The 17,945-nt window shown below is 36.5% G+C and overlaps 1 protein-coding gene across 4 annotated transcripts; it reads left to right on the forward strand.

The window, feature by feature from the left end:
- Positions 1–5,406: 5,406 nt before the first annotated feature.
- LOC18432620 (putative CoA ligase CCL12) lies at positions 5,407–17,492 on the forward strand. 4 transcript variants are annotated; one of them, XR_016053042.1, is made up of 14 exons: positions 5,407–5,817; positions 10,116–10,245; positions 10,422–10,681; positions 10,821–11,022; positions 11,926–11,966; positions 12,257–12,385; positions 12,644–12,717; positions 12,811–12,894; positions 13,142–13,236; positions 13,329–13,545; positions 13,655–13,780; positions 16,529–16,627; positions 16,728–16,928; positions 17,086–17,492. XR_016053042.1 is itself a non-coding variant. In XM_006842721.4 (14 exons), the coding sequence occupies exons 1-14, from the start codon at positions 5,540–5,542 to the stop codon at positions 17,200–17,202; spliced, it is 2,190 nt and encodes a 729-aa protein (XP_006842784.1). In that variant the 5' UTR covers positions 5,407–5,539; the 3' UTR covers positions 17,203–17,492. The 4 variants fall into 4 exon arrangements, 3 of the variants coding, with proteins under 3 accessions (XP_006842784.1, XP_088719534.1, XP_020521933.1); XM_006842721.4 differs by having other exon boundaries at positions 12,811–13,031; XM_088863408.1 differs by having other exon boundaries at positions 12,644–13,031.
- Positions 17,493–17,945: the final 453 nt, after the last annotated feature.

Genomic DNA, 17,945 nt, shown 5'->3' on the forward strand with positions numbered 1-17,945 from the left:
GCTAGGCATTTTTTTATTTATTTATAGAAATTCCACTATTCCATTAAACTAAAACAAGATTACAGAGTCAGAGACAAGAGTCTCAGTAAAGGGAGAACCCCCTTTAACAAGAGAATCAGCCATAACATTCGCTTCCCTATAGACATATTCAAAAGAAAATGAAAAGGTACTAGAGAGGTCTAAGATTTGAAGAAGCAGAGATTTGAACTCCCAAGGCAACTTGTGCTCCCTTTTACACCGTTTGATGATGTTCATGGAATCACCTTCTAGGACACAGTAATGCCGCAATGTTCTTGCCACAAAGATACGTAAGCCATAGAAAAGTGCATGTAATTCAGCATAATGAGCAGTACGCACCCCAAGAGGACCAGCATATGAAAGATAACATTCCCCAGTGAATCCCTTAGCACACCACCAAATCCCACAGGACCCGGATTTCCTAACGAACTGCCATCGAAATTTAGCTTGAAGACCCCAAAGACCGAGGCCACCCATCTTCCTTTTGGTCTGCACTTTAAAAAACCCAGCTGTAACAAAAGCTTTAAATTTCTCCTAACGTCCAATTTCGAAATATCTTAGTCAACTTTGGTAATCGAAAGATATCGCCAAATAGCATGCAAAATCTTTTCCCATATTATCTCAAAGGCCAAGCTAATCTCATCAAACACTATATTATTCTTCTCTTTCCAGATTTCCCATAAAATTACGCCTCTAGTGATTTGTCAAATAATCACGCCAATCCGAGGTAAGCATATCGTCAAATTTTGTAAAATACCTACTTGGCGGCATTACCATCGTAATCCCAATCAGGTCAAAGAACCTACTCCAAATGCGATAAGTAAAAGAACAATGCAGAAAAAAGTGATCTCCAGATTCCCCATCCTCCTAACACAGAAGGCATACATTTGGCAATATTTTCCCTCTCTTGATAAGATTATCTACCGTCAGCACCTTCTTTTGAACAGCCAGCCATAAAAAACCTTGTACCGTAAGAGGTAAGGATCACCTCCAAACGATGGCAAATTCAGACCTAGACCACCGCCACCTATCGTGGAAGAGCAATTGGTACATAGACTTCAACGAATAATCCCCATCCTTATCGATCTCCCAAACGACCTCATCCATAGCATTATGACGGGTATAAACATCATCCAGTAATCTGAGCAAATCAAAGAGTTCATAAAAGAGAGCATCGAGAATTCTATTATAAGGAAGGTTGATCTTCTAAAGAATATGATCACCCCTATGCTCATAGAAGTCAGAGAATACATCATTAAGGTTAGCCATTCTTTGATAAATCAAAGAAAAAAACTAGTTTCAAAAGAGCATCCCCCCAACCACTTATGATGCTAAAATGAAATATTGGTGCCATTGTCAACGGTCCAACGAATGTCTCTATGAATCAAGGCTTTACAATTATAAATCGATCTCCAGCATGAAGACATTCCCCTAACCCTATTTCTTGTACCCACCCACATACCAAATATGTCCTCTCCATACTTCGAAGCAATAATTTTGTACTAGAGATGATCTTTGCAAGTTAAACTCCTCCACCACCATTTACAGAGCAAGGCTTGATTAACAGCAATAATTTTCCTAACCCCAAGACCAACCTCCCTTTTGGGCATGTACACTCTATCCCATCGAAGAAGATGGAATTTCCTCGTCTCCGTAGAGGACCCCCATAGAAAGTTCATCATCATCAATTCAATTCTCCTAGCCACCTAAGAAGGGATCTGTAGGATTGACATTTGATATATAGGTAAGTTCAATAAACATGTCTTAATCAGAGTAATCCTACCCCCAAAAGAGAGATATTTAAACTTCCACAAGTCAAGCTTCACTTGGATTCGTTGAAGACTTTTGTCCCATACTGCAATTGGTAGTCGGCCCTCCGAGATTGGCATTCCCAAATACATGATCGGAAACTTCTCTACCTTGCACCCTAGAACCTGTGTCATTGAACTTATCACTTCATCACTGCAATTTAAGCCAACAACTGTTGTTTTCCCAAAGTTAACCTTAAGTCCTAAGGCAACTTCATAGCATCTTAAGAAAGTTGCAATATTGCTAACCTGAGCAATATGAGCTTCATAGAATAACAGTGTGTCATCAGCATATTGCAAGTGGGAAATACAAGGTTCTCCGTTAGGCAGCTGAAAACCCGAAAAATATCCACTCTTTGCAACATTAGACAACATTAAACTGAAACATTCAGCATAAAGAGTGAAGAGGAAATGAGAGAGAGAGGGTCACCTTGGCGAAGACCCCGAGTAGCCTTAAATAACCTAATCTGACTTCCTTTATGCAGAATAGAAAAATGGGTTGAAGATAGGCATCCAAAGATCCATTGTCTCCACTTATTGCTAAAACCCATGTTCTTTATTATCTCTAATGGAATATTCCACTCCACCCTATATATTCTTCATTATCTCTAATGGAATATTCCACTCTACCTTATTATAAGTCTTTTCCATCAACCAGTCCAGGGCCTCTACAAAGAATTTGTGAATGGATACACTCTTGTAACTTGGTATTGGCCCAACCTTTTTCCCCATAGGGCCAATAAATCAAGAAAATAAAAGAAACAAGGTAAAAAATAGGGTCGGGCCAAGCCAAGCAGGGCTGAACCAGATTGGCATTGGACCTAGCCAAACTATCAGGCCAAAATTTGTGGCCCAGACTCTACATTTTTAGGTCCAAGGCGACCGGATATTGCCAACCCTAAATCCTATAGATAAAACCCCATGAATGACTACCATTAAGATACCAAAATTTGTGGATAAAAGCTTGTGACTTTATATGTGGGTGAAAAGCTAAGATTATGGTATTGATAATTGAAAAGAGATCGGTCGATATTTCGAGAGTCAAATCTAAGTTTGACTACTCTTTAATAGAGACCCTCCAATTTTTGGAAAGTGAGACATAATATAAGGCATTTAAGACTCAATTCTAATTTTTTTTAATTGGAAATCCTTGTACTAAAGTGGATCGTGAAAATTTGGACAGGACAAATGCTCCTTTATGGCTCTTCAGCTTCAGTCGTATATAGTGTGCTCCTGTAGGAGTACGGTATACACTATTGAAGTAAAAACAAGAAAAAGGTCATTAGGGGGCTTGAATTCCATTATAAAAGAGTCAAGGTAACCCATTTATTAATTTTAATGCGGGGTTTATTTATTAAAATTTCATAGAAGTAACAACTCAATAATTGGTTAAAAAATTCTCAAGTTACCCTATTGAAGAATATGAGTCATGATTAACTAAGGGCATTTTTTGTAATTTTGCGAGACTTGAGGGTGGTTATTTAGGGTTGGAAAAATGGAAGCCCAAAATGACCAAAATACCACTAGTTGTTAAAGTTAGCAACAACAAACTATAATTAAGTAGTTATGTGTAACCAATCCTAAACAATTAAACTTCCCCTTTTTATAATTTAGCTTGAGCCGCTATGTAATTCAGCTACCAAAATCCCTAAATTATTTAGGATTCCCAACGAGGGTGATTTGAGAGAATTGGAAAATTTATCAAAATATACTTAAGAGATCAACTATTAGTACTTTACTCATTTCTTTTTATTTCATTTCAAAATGCTCATCGAAATAAGATGATGGAGATCAACTATTTAGTATTTTACCCATTTCTTTGTATTTCATTTCAAAATGCTCGTCGAAATAAGATGATAAGTTTGAATAGTTGAAAATGGGTAAAATATTAAATAGTTAATATTATTGATATATTATGATAAACTCCATTGATAATTTTTGGATTAAAATTTTTTAAGTACTTTTGTGAAATGAAACTTAAAAGGTAAACCTTACAATGAGCTTTTAATGATTTTGTAAAACAATTTAATCCCTTTAATTATAGTTTAGAGAAAATTTATGCATATATGCCCTTAAATAAACGTTAATTAAAAAATACCCTCTAATATTAGTTTATATATTTCCTTGATTTTGCTATTTTCCCAAAAGGATTGTGTACTATCAGACCATTTATCTTTAGTATAAATAAGTCACAATTAACCCTAGCTATTAGATGTCAAATTGAATGGCTTGAGATATATCACGAAGTTAAAAAAAAAAAATGTTAGGCTTTCAATTTAGTCACAAGTACACTTACAACCATTTCCTATGAAATTTGATAAACAAAAATAGTTACGGCCTCCTCTTTGTACTAAAAGTAAATGGTCTCTTTGTATACTTTTTCTTTCCGAAATTATGTATTTTCCTAACTTCAAGGTCCCAAATTTTTTTTTTCACCCAACACAAGATCTTTAAGGTCCCAAGTTGCAAAGATTTCAAGTTGAAAACAAAAAATTAACTTTAGTAATTTCAGACCTTGAAGAAATGAAGGTTTGGCGTTTTCGTCATTATCATCATCCTCCAAGCCTTATCTCAATTTTTGGAATCGGCTAAAGGTTTGAAGTTTTAAAGTAATAAAAAAAAGTTCACTAGCTTCGCTAACTTCATATCTTTAACGTCTAAAATAAACTCATGTTGAAAAAATAATTTTGGACCTCGAAGGTTTTGACCTTTTGAAGTTTGGACTTTCAAGGTTTGGAATTTAGAACTTTGGACTTCTCAAATTTTGGACCTTCAAGTTCAAAAACAGGCCGGATTTTTGGGGGAAAAAATCGAAAAATGGATCTGAAAGTAATATAGTTTGGAATGCAGATTTCTTAAAGTAGGATGAAGGTATATAGTATTGGAGGGGTAGTGAAGAATTTAGATGAGGCAATTATCTTTTGCTGGCGTTATGGAAGTGAGACAGCAAATAGAGTTGAAATGAGGGTATTTCTTCATGGTCTTATCGGAATTCTGAGCGGCTACAGTCTAGCTCTTGTAAAGTTGATAATGATTCCGCTAAGGAAAAGGTTTATATAAAGTCGACGCCTTAAATAATCAAATCAAATTTAAGGCGCACCTTAAAAATTTCATTAGAAATGGTCGTTTCAATGCTCAAAATCTTTAAATCGGTCATCTCGACCACAAGAGGCATGAACATGAGAACAAATAGATTTTAAGTCTTAAAAATAATATATCTTGTAGTACATTTTCGAACCATCAATTTTTAAGATTTTGAAGTATTCAATTTGACCTATATTATTTTTTAAGCTTTAAATTTTACAATAAGATAAAAAAAATTGAGGTCTTTACCAATATTTTCGGTATTGAAGGCATCTTTCTAACACTATTTAAAGGTCTACTTTACTTGACACTATTTAAGGGTCAACTTACTTTGATTGTTTAGAAACCACACCCTTCTGTTATTAGATTCCCTGTTAGTGGGATTTCATTTTGTAATCTTAAGATTATACTAATAAAATGAAGTAATATTATCAAATAAAATAAAATAAACGGCCCTGGCCATTTTAACGTGACGTGAATCATCGTCTCTCTTGTCAATGTCATCTTCAGTAAAGCCTTGAGCTTAGTTCTAGAGAGAGAAGCAGACTCAACCCTCGGCAACCTCACCTGTATAGCGAGTTGATCATCCAGAAAGGTTAGAGAGAGAGAGAGAGAGGGGTGGTACTGAAATGGACGAAAAAGGAGGTGGGAAATGCATTGGAGAAGTTGGGTTCAACGATATTGTGGGAACGGGGCTTCCTGTTGCAGAGGCTCTTTCCTTTTACCAGGTATTGAAAGATGCGATTGCAGAAGCAGGGGGCAGTGAGACAGAGGTGTGGAGGAAGCTTTCTACTCGTCTCCTCCGCCCTTCTCACTCCCACCAACTTCATCAGTTGCTCTACTACTCTGTTTACAGGCAATGGAATTCTTCGACTCGAGGACCTCCGCCTTATTGGTTCCCCACACTGTAAATACTTCTCTCTTTCTCTCTCATTTTTATGAACTGCATCAACTATTTGGGATTTACCAAACTTAACTCAGTGTTTAACTTTGAATTTATTCTTGAACATGGATTTATGGTCTTTGAGACATAATATAAATCTATCACATTTTGTGTCAATTGCTTGGAACAATTAGCATAAGAACAGAGAATTTAGTATGCAATTGTTGCTCTTCTCCTCTTCATATTGTAGTTTTATCAGATTTTGGAAACCCATGTTGATCGGTAGCGAGAAACTGTCTTTTTGTTGGGTTCATGTGGCCTTTAAAGGTCATATGAGTGTTTGTACAATGAAATGATAGAGTGGAACATAAACTTAATGTGGTCCCTCGTGGGCCATACTAAGCAAACGGTGTTTGTATATACCGGACTTTGCTTGACGATCTAGGCCAGTCGATTGGGAAAAAACCATGTTACCTAGGTATAAAGAACAAATCAAAAACCATGTTACCTAGGTATAAAGAACAAATCGAGAAGGGTTCTAATGGGTTAGCTCTTGATGAGGTCGGAGAATATGCTCTGATGAGTGAGCCGAGGGACTGTGTGCCCTTCTGTGTGATGGTGGCCTATAGAGACGGGGGCCAAAGCCTCATCCATGTGCCATCACATGGCATGTATATCGTTAGATCGTTCAAGAAAGCCAAAAATTCACCTTTTATGGTAAAGCATATGTATGTGCGAGAGATACCCTTATGCACTATAGGAGCTGTGGTCACATCAGGTTTAGGTGACATTGACTCGTCTTTAGGGGAGGACCTGAAATCTACATACTGGGATTATGATCCCTTAGTTCATCGACCGGACTTTGGTGACCCGCTAATAAGCCTCTGCTTGGACTGTGGGTCATAGAAAACACTAGGTCGGTCTGATAAAGCAAGTGTGGTCTGTATTCCACAGTTGAAAGTAGAGTGCCCCATGATTGTTGATTTTTAAACAATATGGATCTTTTTCCTATCAAATTAATTTAATTGTATTTGTTTTATGATGGAAATTATTTTAAAATTATTATTTGAATTTTTATAAACCCCTGGATATTTTATTTATAATTTTTGGATTTATAAAATTAAAGATATTGATTTTATAATTGTTTAAATATTCAAATAATATTCTAAAATATTTTTATTAATTTTAAATATAAAAAAATATCATGGGGGGCCATTGTGCACATGGACGCGCCATATTTTTAGAAGGTGGGGCGCATGAGTGCCTCCCTTGGGTGGCACGCCCCACCCTTATTCTCTTTCCTATTTTTTTGGTGATATGGCATGTGGCCATATGGTTGGAAGATATTGACTTGATATATCTTTGAAAGAATTTGTGGAAAGATTGAGTAGATTTGTGCTATTTTATAGTATGCACAATATTTTGATTAGATTTAATTTATTTAATTTCTATTGATGAGAAAATAGTTTAGAAAAGGGGGATAATGGTTCATGCACCTTCCATAATGTTGATAGCCTATTTATGGAATGGATGGCTCAGATCTCTCATCCCACAAGTCACCTTTGATCGACGGTCTATATTCAATCTCACAAGAAGAGGCAAGCCAAAGAAAACCCTAAGAAACCCTAATCTTATTCAAACCTATAAAAAGATATTGTCTCTACCAAAAAATCTCTACACCTTATCTTTTTATCTCTCTCTTAAGAAAGTTTATCTCTCTCATGTTTGATCTCTCTCCCACATGGTAAAAGAACCTAAGGTTTAGGTTATAGAGTTCTTCTCTCCTATTTCTCAAATATGGATTTATGGATGAAAGAGAATTCATCTCTCTCAAACTAGGTTGCTAATAGAATTCACCTAGGGTTAGAGTTTGTGATAAAGGGGTTCATGTTCCATTGGTGTGGCTTGGCCGAAATTTGTTTTCTCGGTTCGAGATTGAAGCTAGACCATTGATCCTACGTCATCGGGTGGTGGTGACTCGGTGTGGGGTGTAATAAGCTCGGTTGAGGTAATCTCCGGCACTCGTCCTTTTGTTTCTTGCAATCTTATCTTTTATTCTCAAACATAGTGCATAGTTGTTTCAATGGCATCAAGTTGTTAAGATCTTGGTTTTATTGTTATGTTAATTTTATTTTGAAATTTATCTTATTATAATAAAGACCACATGTAAGTGATCTTTTGCCAAAAGAAAGGGGTGAAGAAAAAAAAAAAAAAAATGTATTCCCTGGTAAAAGATCACATAGGTCTTTCATTCAGTTTTAGCCTGAATGTGTTCTTTTATTGAATTGTGAAGATATTTGAATGGTGCTTTATAATGATCATGGTAAGCATGAAACAATAAATTTTATGCTGGACTTATCTCACAAGTTACATATTTGAAGAGTCATTAAATAGCATAGTCTTTTGTCAAGCCCATGGATTTGTTCCTTCTATACTTAGCTTCCTGCATCCTTGATGCTTTTCATTCTCTTCCTATTCAGTAAATGGGTGATCGAATAAGACCATCATAGTATTAGCAGCGAAGGTATCATAGCGACCTTAGAAACCACGGGGACTATGATGCTGAAATAGCCTGATATCCATGGCATCCCTGCTTTAAGGTCTTTGTGTGTTTAAATAACGATAAATACAGGTGAAATGTTTTGTATTATTAACTTGTGACATTATTTGACTTGTGCCATAATGTCAACAGCAAGTTTACTTTACCCATACTCTATACATCCCCTGCCACCAGCCCCCTTGTTTGATGAGTGCTCAGAGCTGGTTCATAGCCTTGTAATTCGTTGCATGACCTTCAATTAGCAGTACTGTCTCCTTCATAGTTAGAACACTAGTAATTGCTCTGGCCTTATCTTCCAAATATGGGAACATAACCTCGGGACTAATACCTAGGATGTGAAACCAAACTAGATGAACTTGTTTGGCTGTAGTTTCTGAACATTATGCCTTTCCCTTGTATTAGGACTTAAGCAATGGGTGGAGGATTCTTAATCAGTTTATGAAGGATGCTACAAGATGCCGAAGAGACTCTTATCCAGCACTATTTGCATATGCTTCCAGTCAAAATTTCTTATTTGAATGTAAAATGCACTTCTTGATAATTCAGTTACCATGTGGTCATCCACCTTGATTTTTCAGTAGACTTACATCAATGACCATTGGCTTCTTGCCATTAACTTCCGCATATCTTTTGTCCCCCCACCATGTCTTTGTTGGCTTCCATTGATCTGTAATTGCAGCCTCCTCTAGTGGTGACATCAGCAAGATGACCAATGACTCTGCAGATGACCTCAGGTTTCAAATTGCCAATTCAAACTGTTAAGGAAAAAAATAAAATTGCTCACCACAAATACCAATGGAGATTGCTGGGATAATTGTGATTTGGGAAAATGCATTAGGTTCTAATTGTTATAAACCGATATGATTTGGAATTTTCAAAAGAATGTGGCCATAGTTACCTACAAATAATTGATGTAACAAAATGTTACATTGTAATGTGTCTATAGTTACCTACAAATAATTGATGTAATAAAATGTTACATCGTATATTACCTGAGATGACAAGAGCCCAATGAAGGGCTGGACAAAATCTGTTGGGCACAGTAATGCACACAATGGCATAATTTTACACTGCACAATGGAACTATTATGGAATCTGGACAAGATTTTGAAAAAGGGTGATAAATTGATTCATGTCTCAAAATTCAGAATTTCAAATTTATTTACATGGCCATCTTATCCTCTTTATTCCATGGAATAGCCATTGGAGAAGATGAACCCAGCTCTATATAGAACAACTTTATGTTCACTTTCTGTTGCAGTTCTCTGTGGTTTAGACTGCTTTACCATGCATGCGTGCAAATCACCATTAATTTGTTTTATATTTTACTTTGTAGACAGCTGGACTGTATACAATGTAATCACCCACTTCCTTTGAAATTTCTGAATTAGTTGCAACCATGGCCACTCTTGAATGCTATATAGCATGCACAGAAACGATTACTGGGATCCTAATTCCAGTATAACAATGCACCAACAACAACCTACTGTTTATGCTTAGGTTCTGCCAATAGATACACTGGAATGTTCACTGGCCAATTATTTTTGAAGCTTAGAATAGTTCTGATACTCTTGAACAAACCTGGATGGACATTAATCCTGGAGGGCAGCTTTTGCTTCTCTCTGTCTATTCTACCAGTCAATAGCCCATAAATTTGGACATTAAGACAAACCTGGCATTATAATTGAACTAATTTGTGCATTACAATGAACTTCTGAATATTCTCCTGTAATCGTCATGAACCAATTGATCAAGCTTACAGGTCATCTGCCAAAATGACAAAATTGGGGCGGATAATGGATACTCATGGGCCAAAACTTCTAGGACACTCATATTGTGATCCCATTACAAGTTATCATGAGTTTCACCAGTTCTCAGTCCATCATCCAGAGGTAAAGAAACAATCCATTTAATCATTTTGTTTCTTGTGTTCGTGGAGCCAAAAGACAGTTACTTTAGGGTTTTTACTTTAATGATAGTAGTAGATATCATCTTTCTAATAAAGGTATCTTCTGTGAGTTGTTTTTTCTATTGATGGTTATTTATTTTGTCAAATGTTTGACTGCAGATTTATTGGTCCATTGCTTTAAGAGAACTTTCACTCGCATTTCATAGAGATCCAGAGTGTATTCTCAATACTGGAGACAGATCAAGGCATGGGGGCATTTGGTTGCAAGGTTCTGTCCTGAATGTTGCTGAGTGTTGTCTCTTGCCAATGAAAAATCTGAACAAGCATGATGATAGTGTAGCTGTTTTATGGAGAGACGAGAATCTTGATGACTTCCCCATAAATCATATGACTTTGGGAGAACTGCGAGGTCAAGTAATGTAAGTTTGGACTATGGAATATGAAATGTTACAGTAGATATATAAGTTCAAATGCATTTAAAAGCGTCCCTGCTTCATTACAACTCTGAATTTCCACATGGTTATGTGCACCTTGAGATGCTTATCTTTCGTTTTACAGGAGGGTGGCAAATTCACTTGATGCCATGTTCTCCAAGGGTGATGCAATTGCCATAGATATGCCAATGACAGTAAATGCAGTTGTCATATACCTTGCAATTGTTCTAGCGGGATTTGTTGTCGTGTCCATTGCAGACAGTTTTGCAGCAAAGGAAATTTCAACACGCCTGCATGTGTCTAAAGCAAAGGGCATCTTCACACAGGTATTATTTTTCTAATGAGATTTTTTAAGTAATGGAACATAAAACACCATCTTGATCATATTCATTACTGTTCAAGCATGCAGTTACCAAGTCATTGTATCACAAAAGAGTTATAGGCAATGTGATTTTTCCAATTATTGTTTACACATGGCTGGTACTTAAGAAATCATTCGCTACTTGCCAATAAAAGAAATCTTTGATTACTTGGAGTCTTCCATTTTGTTGATTATGTTGCACATCTAGAATAGATTCTAGGGCGTCCACCTCGACTTTCACATCCATGTATCTGTAGATTTCCAGCATTAGCAGAAGGAAAAATTTATACAAAAAAATCCCAGAATTCTATAATATTAAGCTTAGATAATCTTTGCAGCTCAAAGGAAACAAGGGCTTTGATGAGTTTGAGTGCCGAAAATAATTGCATGGCACAATCTTGATCATTGTCAACCAGAGACATGGAAATTATGCAGCTGACAATATTTATTCTCATGAATCCCTTTTTCCAAATTGTACAGCTTGTGTAGCACTTGTAGAGATTTCTAGAATAACCATTAACAAATCTCCTGAGCATAGAAATCAATATTATTTTTGTACCTAGTGTTTGAAAATAGGTGTTAAGATGATCCAGCTTATATGTTTCTTATACCAGAGATAACAAGACGAGTCAATGCCAATATGATGATCGGATAGCTGTGGTTAACTTGCATGGATATTAATGAGACCCACGAAATCAAAGGCTATATGCTCAACACCCTTTACATAATTGTTTGCTCTCATGTATTCGGTGCTTGCTTTTGCTTGGAAATACTTTCAAATTTTAAAAATTCTATATTTTCACTTCATGTAGAGTCTTAAAAATTCTTGAATAATGCAACCTTGTCATTTTCTTTATGTGCTTTTCAGGACTATATCTTGAGGGGACAAAGGAAATTTCCCTTATATAGGTAAGAGCACCTTACAGAAGCAAAAACATTCTTCAAATGTTAACTTACCTTTTTCTTGTAATACTGTTCAAAGACTGGCTGTATACTGAATATATCAAAATAATCTCCACTATTGACATCAACATCGTACTTAGAAAAAACATATGATTGGAGCAGCTTTATTACCAATGAAGTTGAACTGCATTTGATGCACCGTATGGGCAAATTTGCATATTTAAATCAGTCTGTAGCTATGTAACTTAATCAGGCATTTAACCCCCTCAACTTTGCTTTTTCGTATTAATTGATAGTCGGGTCATGGAAGCTAGTCCCTGCAAGGCTATTGTAATTCCTGCTATGGGCAAGGAGGTGGACATTAAGTTGAGGGAGCAAGATATGACATGGCATAACTTTCTCTCTCTTGCCTGTCACTGTCCAAGGTATGTGATCTATGTGAGGTATTTGTGCAGTTTCTAATATTTTATTGAAGGCTCATAAGCAAAACTCATCTTCTTACCTCATATGCAATGACCGAAAGTTCTCTTTCAATCGACATATCTAAAGTTCTCTTTCAATCGACATATCTAGCCCAAAAATATTGCTTTTTCTTTAACCCCTTTGGATGTTCTTGTTTTAAAATCCCACCCAGAGTTCAAGCTCTTTGCCAAACTACTGATATAAACTTCTTATCTTGGCAGGCCAGATTATTATTCTCCAGTTTATAGTTCCATTGAATCTCTGACAAATATTCTTTTCTCATCGGGAACCACTGGTAACAAATATATCAATTTACTACTTCTAGTGTTGGTAAAATTATTACATTTTCATCAATTTCAGTTTGTGTGGTCCACTTTGCCTTGTACAGGGGAGCCAAAGGCTATTCCGTGGACACAGCTCTCTCCTATTAGATGCGCAGCCGATTCATGGGCGCATATTGATCTCCAATCAGGTGACATATTTTGCTGGCCAACAAATTTGGGATGGGTTATGGGTCCAATACTATTATACTCATGCTTTCTAAATGGTGCCACCCTTGCCCTCTACCATGGATCCCCTCTTGGCTTTGGCTTTTGCAAATTTATTCAGGTAGCGTTTAGCTTGAGCAGTACTTGTTTGGCCTTTTATATCTTGAAAACGTTACTTTTTCTATACTTCAGAAATTATTTAGGGCGCTTTTTCTCCTTAAATATTGTTAGGATGCGGGTGTCACTATACTGGGTACTGTGCCAAGTTTAGTGAAATTCTGGAAGAATACTCAATGCACAGAAGGCCTTGACTGGACAAAAATAAAGTAAGCCTGAATTGTATTGTTCATGTCGGGACTAGTCTTCAGAAACAATAATATGAGAAATCTTGATAAAATTAATGAAATTTATTCTGCAGGGCATTTGCTTCTACTGGAGAAGCCTCTAATGTTGATGATGATCTATGGTTATCATCCCGGGCTTGTTACAGACCTGTTATTGAATGCTGTGGAGGAACTGAACTTGCTTCTTCTTACATTCAAGGGAGCATGCTGCAACCACAAGCTTTGGCAACATTTAGCACTCCATCAATGTCCACAGGGTTTGTCATCCTTGATGAGCACGGGATTCCTTATGTAAGAATTTAATATTTCAAGTACTGGTTAGATGGTTTCCAATTGTGTTTCTTTGTTATCTTCTTCTCACAAACACACTTCCCTGATTTCCTTTCCTGTGAACTGACAGCCAGCTGATCAACCATGTGAGGGTGAAGTGGGCTTATATCCTGTGTACATGGGAGCTACTGATAGGTTGCTCAATGCTGATCATGAGGACATTTACTTCAAAGGAATGCCATTTTATAAAGGAATGGTATGGATGTCTCTGTTCTCTTATTACTCTTATATTGTTGATGTCAGATGTTTAATTCAAGTTTTTCCCTTGGTTTCTTCTAGAATAAATCACGGGAATCTAATCATAAAAGCAAGGATTGCGAATATTATCTTCTACTGTTAAATTTAGGCAAGTCTTGTAAAAACTAAAGTTCATAGGTCTATGTTCTGTTTCTGGCCAAATCCAGAACAAAAATGATTTAATGAAGCCAATTCAGTATGCAACTTTCAATCATTGGCTTAACTTTCTGGATTTGAATGCCTATGAAAATTCCTTATGAGTGATGTCCCAGTTGGGATTGAAATTGAAGATGATCAGTGCGTATAACTTAAATTTTAATAGTTCATAACCTATGCAAGGTCGAGTATTTTCAAAACCAACATGATGCTTGATTCTAGTAAATGTAAAGTCAAGACAATCATTGTCAAGCAAGAGGTCGATAGATTGCATGGTGGAAAATATGACATCAATTTTCCTGCAAAAACCTTTCGTATATTTTTTGTTTTTTTCTCTTCTTCTTTTTTTTTTTTTTTTGGGGGGGCCAAATCAGTGGGGAAGTGGTCCCCTATCCAATTTACATAGAGAAGACTGAGAATTACAACAGCTATGGGCCCCTTTGAGTTGTACAAAAGGACATATCACAAAATAGATTAAGAGTAGAAAATCATGTTACCAAGCAAGGCCAAAACATTTCTGAAGTTCCAACATCAACTCAGTTCCCTAATTTAAATAGAACATATGGATGTACAATCATAAATGACAAAAACATAGGGGAAAGTCTATCTGTGGGAAGTGGAGCTGTTGCAATTATGAGCTATTTCAAACTTGCAAGTTGGAAGGTCCCACACTTCATCCAAAATTAGATGAAACACAGAAAAAATAGAGAATCTCTCTAGCGGTATGTTGTATTACTGGAGCACTTGTATCAGATATAGGGCACAGGTAATTGCTACACTTAAACTCCACAACAAGAAAATGACAATAGATAGCAGTCATATTGAAACGTTACATATTGTCACTTGTGTGCCTTGTGTGACATGTATGGTCATTGCTGTGCCTTTTAGTATGTAAGGGTATGATCCTGCTATAAGTTGCAAACTAAGGGAAATTTTTAGTTCTGAACCTAGGAGTCTTGCCTGTTATGAACTCATGATATTGTGCCTTTTAAATGGAAGTTTTTTGTTTTGCCTTTAGTGACGAGAATCATCTTATTGAGATTCCTTTGATAATGGTCTCTTTCTGGAAGAACGTCTGCCGAATTTTTAGTTATGTTTTTCCTACAGGGAATTTGGAACTTATAATTGGTTTTGTCTTTCTCAATGGCTATGTTAATTTTTTGTTCTTCTGGTAGATTATCTTTGATTTCAATTTTGAGAATAGTGTTGTATCCATTGGTGATCTAAAATGTGGGAAGATTAATGAACCAGAGAATCATTTTGAGAATGATGCTGTTTTTGTCACTTTGTTTCTTCTATTACACATCACTTTCACTTGCATGACCAAACTCGAGATGAACGTCGCCAGAGAATGATCAGAAGAGGCTAACAGAGAGCGTGTTTCAAGGTTAGGCGATCGGATAAAGGTCTTAGCATATTCACATCTGATGTAACCATTCCTAGCCTTGAACAAGAATTTGGAGAAAAATATAACGGTAGTTGGTGGTTGGCTATGGGACCATCTTGCTATCATTGGAAATAAACCATCTTGCTACAACTCGAAATAAAGTACGTTACTATAATGAAACCCTATGGAACCAGATTCACTTTAAATTGAATATGTAAAATGACGTAGGAAGCTGGTAAAGATTAATGATTAGCCACTGCCCATGTTTTTTATGCGAAAATATAGCTGATGGTGTGTTTGATAGATGGGAGCAGCGGCTTTCAGTTACGGTAGCATTTCATGTGTTTGTTAATGGGAAATGCTGTTTTGGAAGCCGCGAGAATGGGCTTAAACAGGAAGCCACAATTCTCATAAAAAAAGTTATTATGTATGTTTGAGATGAAGTGGTTGTAACTATGCAAAATTAAGTAGGACTCTTTTAATTTTATAAGGAGCTGGAGCAAAATCATAATGCCTAATAAGGGCGAGGAGCATAAACCTTCCTTTAACCTGTCCCAAGCCCAAGTAAAAGAGGTGGATTGCGTTAGTTTGGCAGTCAATATAAAACTTTGCCACATCTTATCATGAATTCTGAACACATAGCTGACCCTAAATCCTTGAGATAAGGCTTGGATGATGATGATCATTGTATCCTAGCTACTAGGCCAAGAGGACAAACTCAAAAGCAGGGCCATATTCTCTTTCTTACTCTGGCGTCAGATTCCAAATATTTTCATCGCCATTAATTGAGGATTATATTTTACCTATGGGAGTAATTTATTGTCCTATAAGTTGCTGGAAATCAAAACATAAATGGTCCTATGATCCAGTAGGCTTCCAAGTACTCCCAATCTTTACCTATCTTTACATCTATATTCGCAATATCCTCGTTTTATCACTTTTGCTGAATTGTTTGCTCTTGCCTTTTCCATGTTCTTGTGCATTAAATTTTTGTTGTATCTAGGTGACCATATATTGTGAAAGACTTTATGAAGTAGGATTATGGAATCAAAGTCCTCCCTCCCTCCCTCTCTCTCTCAAAAACATTTCAAGCATATCCATCCCTTTATAATGGCCATAGGAAGCTGCACATAACTCACTCAACTATATGATATTCATTTCCAGCAACTTAGGAGGCATGGAGATATAATAAAAAGAACTGTTGGGGGGTATTACATAGTGCAGGGTAGAGCTGATGATACTATGAATCTTGGTGGCATAAAGGTACTCATGCCTCTTCCTCACTTTCCTTATGAATGCACTTCCATGGAGACATAATGTGTTTAAGTTACTATGATGGTTGGTTTTCTGTCTGTGTATCTAGACTAGTTCAGTTGAAATTGAGCATGCGTGTGAGGGAGCCGATGACAATGTATTGGAGACTGCAGCGATAAGTTTTTCAGCTGGGGGACCCGAACAGTTAGTTATATTAGCTGTTCTGAAGAAAGGAAGAAGTGCAGATGTCAAGGTGTTGAAAGAAAACTTTTCGAGGGCCATCCATAGAAACCTCAATCCTTTGTTTAAGGTACACAATTGTTATTGCTTCCCCCTTTTAAATTTCTTATTACATCTCCTTAACTTGGTTTGCAAAGGCATCTTACATGAATGGTGGGCCCACTCTAACTTTTCATAGTAACTTTGTGACTGTTTATAGCTTGCAAATTGAATTCTTATGTGTATAGGTGAGTTTTGTTAAAGTCGTTCCGGAATTCCCTCGAACTGCTTCTAACAAATTGATGAGAAGAGTTTTGAGAGATCAAATTAAGAAAGAGCTTGCTATTCAAAGAAGTAAGTTATGACTGGAACAGTGTCCGTCCTCTTATTCATCCACTCGATTTCGTCACTTTCTGATGAAGAATGTAGCATTGTTCATGTGGATAAGATCAATTTGTGAACCTCAATAATTTATTCCTGCATTGAACACTTTATTGTCCTTTTCCTTTTAACTTTTTCTGAGCAATATGTAATGCTTTATTATTTGGAAATCGATGAATTTCCAGTGGGCACACCCTAGCATTTGTATTTCTCATAAAACCTCATGGTATTATTATTATTACCAGTGAGTGAGATAAAGACACCATTGTTCAAATTATTTAATTTTCTTGCGTTTAAGAGGTCTGCCCCTCATGGGCAGAGGACTTTTATGAGATTTGAAACATTTTTAGTCGTAGAAGAAATAGAAAGAGAATCTTAAAACCAAATCTCAAAATTACATAAACATTTATATAAAATGGGAATTAATCAAAAATAAAGAATCTTTGAACAATAGTTGGGATAAGGCTCGGATGATGAGAGAATCTTTGAGCAATATTCAATGAGATTAAGGGAGAGACAGGACCTTAGGGAAGTACAAACTCCTAGGATAATCCCTCTCCCTGCATTCTCTCTCATAACCCCATGAAGTTCCCCTTACTTGTAATTCATTATCCTCCCTCAAGAAAAGGGGCTCTATCCCATGTTATGTGCTAGCTAGGATGATCCCTCTCCCTCCATTCTCTCTCATAACCCCATGAAGTTCCCCTTACTTGTAATTCATTCTCCT

The sequence above is a fragment of the Amborella trichopoda genome, chromosome 3 (genome assembly GCF_054954075.1).
Source record: "Amborella trichopoda isolate Santa Cruz 75 chromosome 3, AtrichopodaSantaCruz75HAP2 v2.0, whole genome shotgun sequence".
NCBI lineage: Eukaryota > Viridiplantae > Streptophyta > Magnoliopsida > Amborellales > Amborellaceae > Amborella > Amborella trichopoda.

What these genes read in the sequence shown, in the direction of transcription:
- LOC18432620 (XM_088863408.1), top strand. Translation starts at nt 5,540, where the DNA reads ATGGACGAAAAAGGAGGTGGGAAATGCATTGGAGAAGTTGGGTTCAAC. An exon ending in CCTTATTGGTTCCCCACACT is followed by an intron (nt 5,818 to 10,115) that starts GTAAATACTTCT and finishes TCAAGCTTACAG; the next exon opens with GTCATCTGCCAAAATGACAA. An exon ending in ACCTCAATCCTTTGTTTAAG is followed by an intron (nt 16,929 to 17,085) that starts GTACACAATTGT and finishes TTATGTGTATAG; the next exon opens with GTGAGTTTTGTTAAAGTCGT.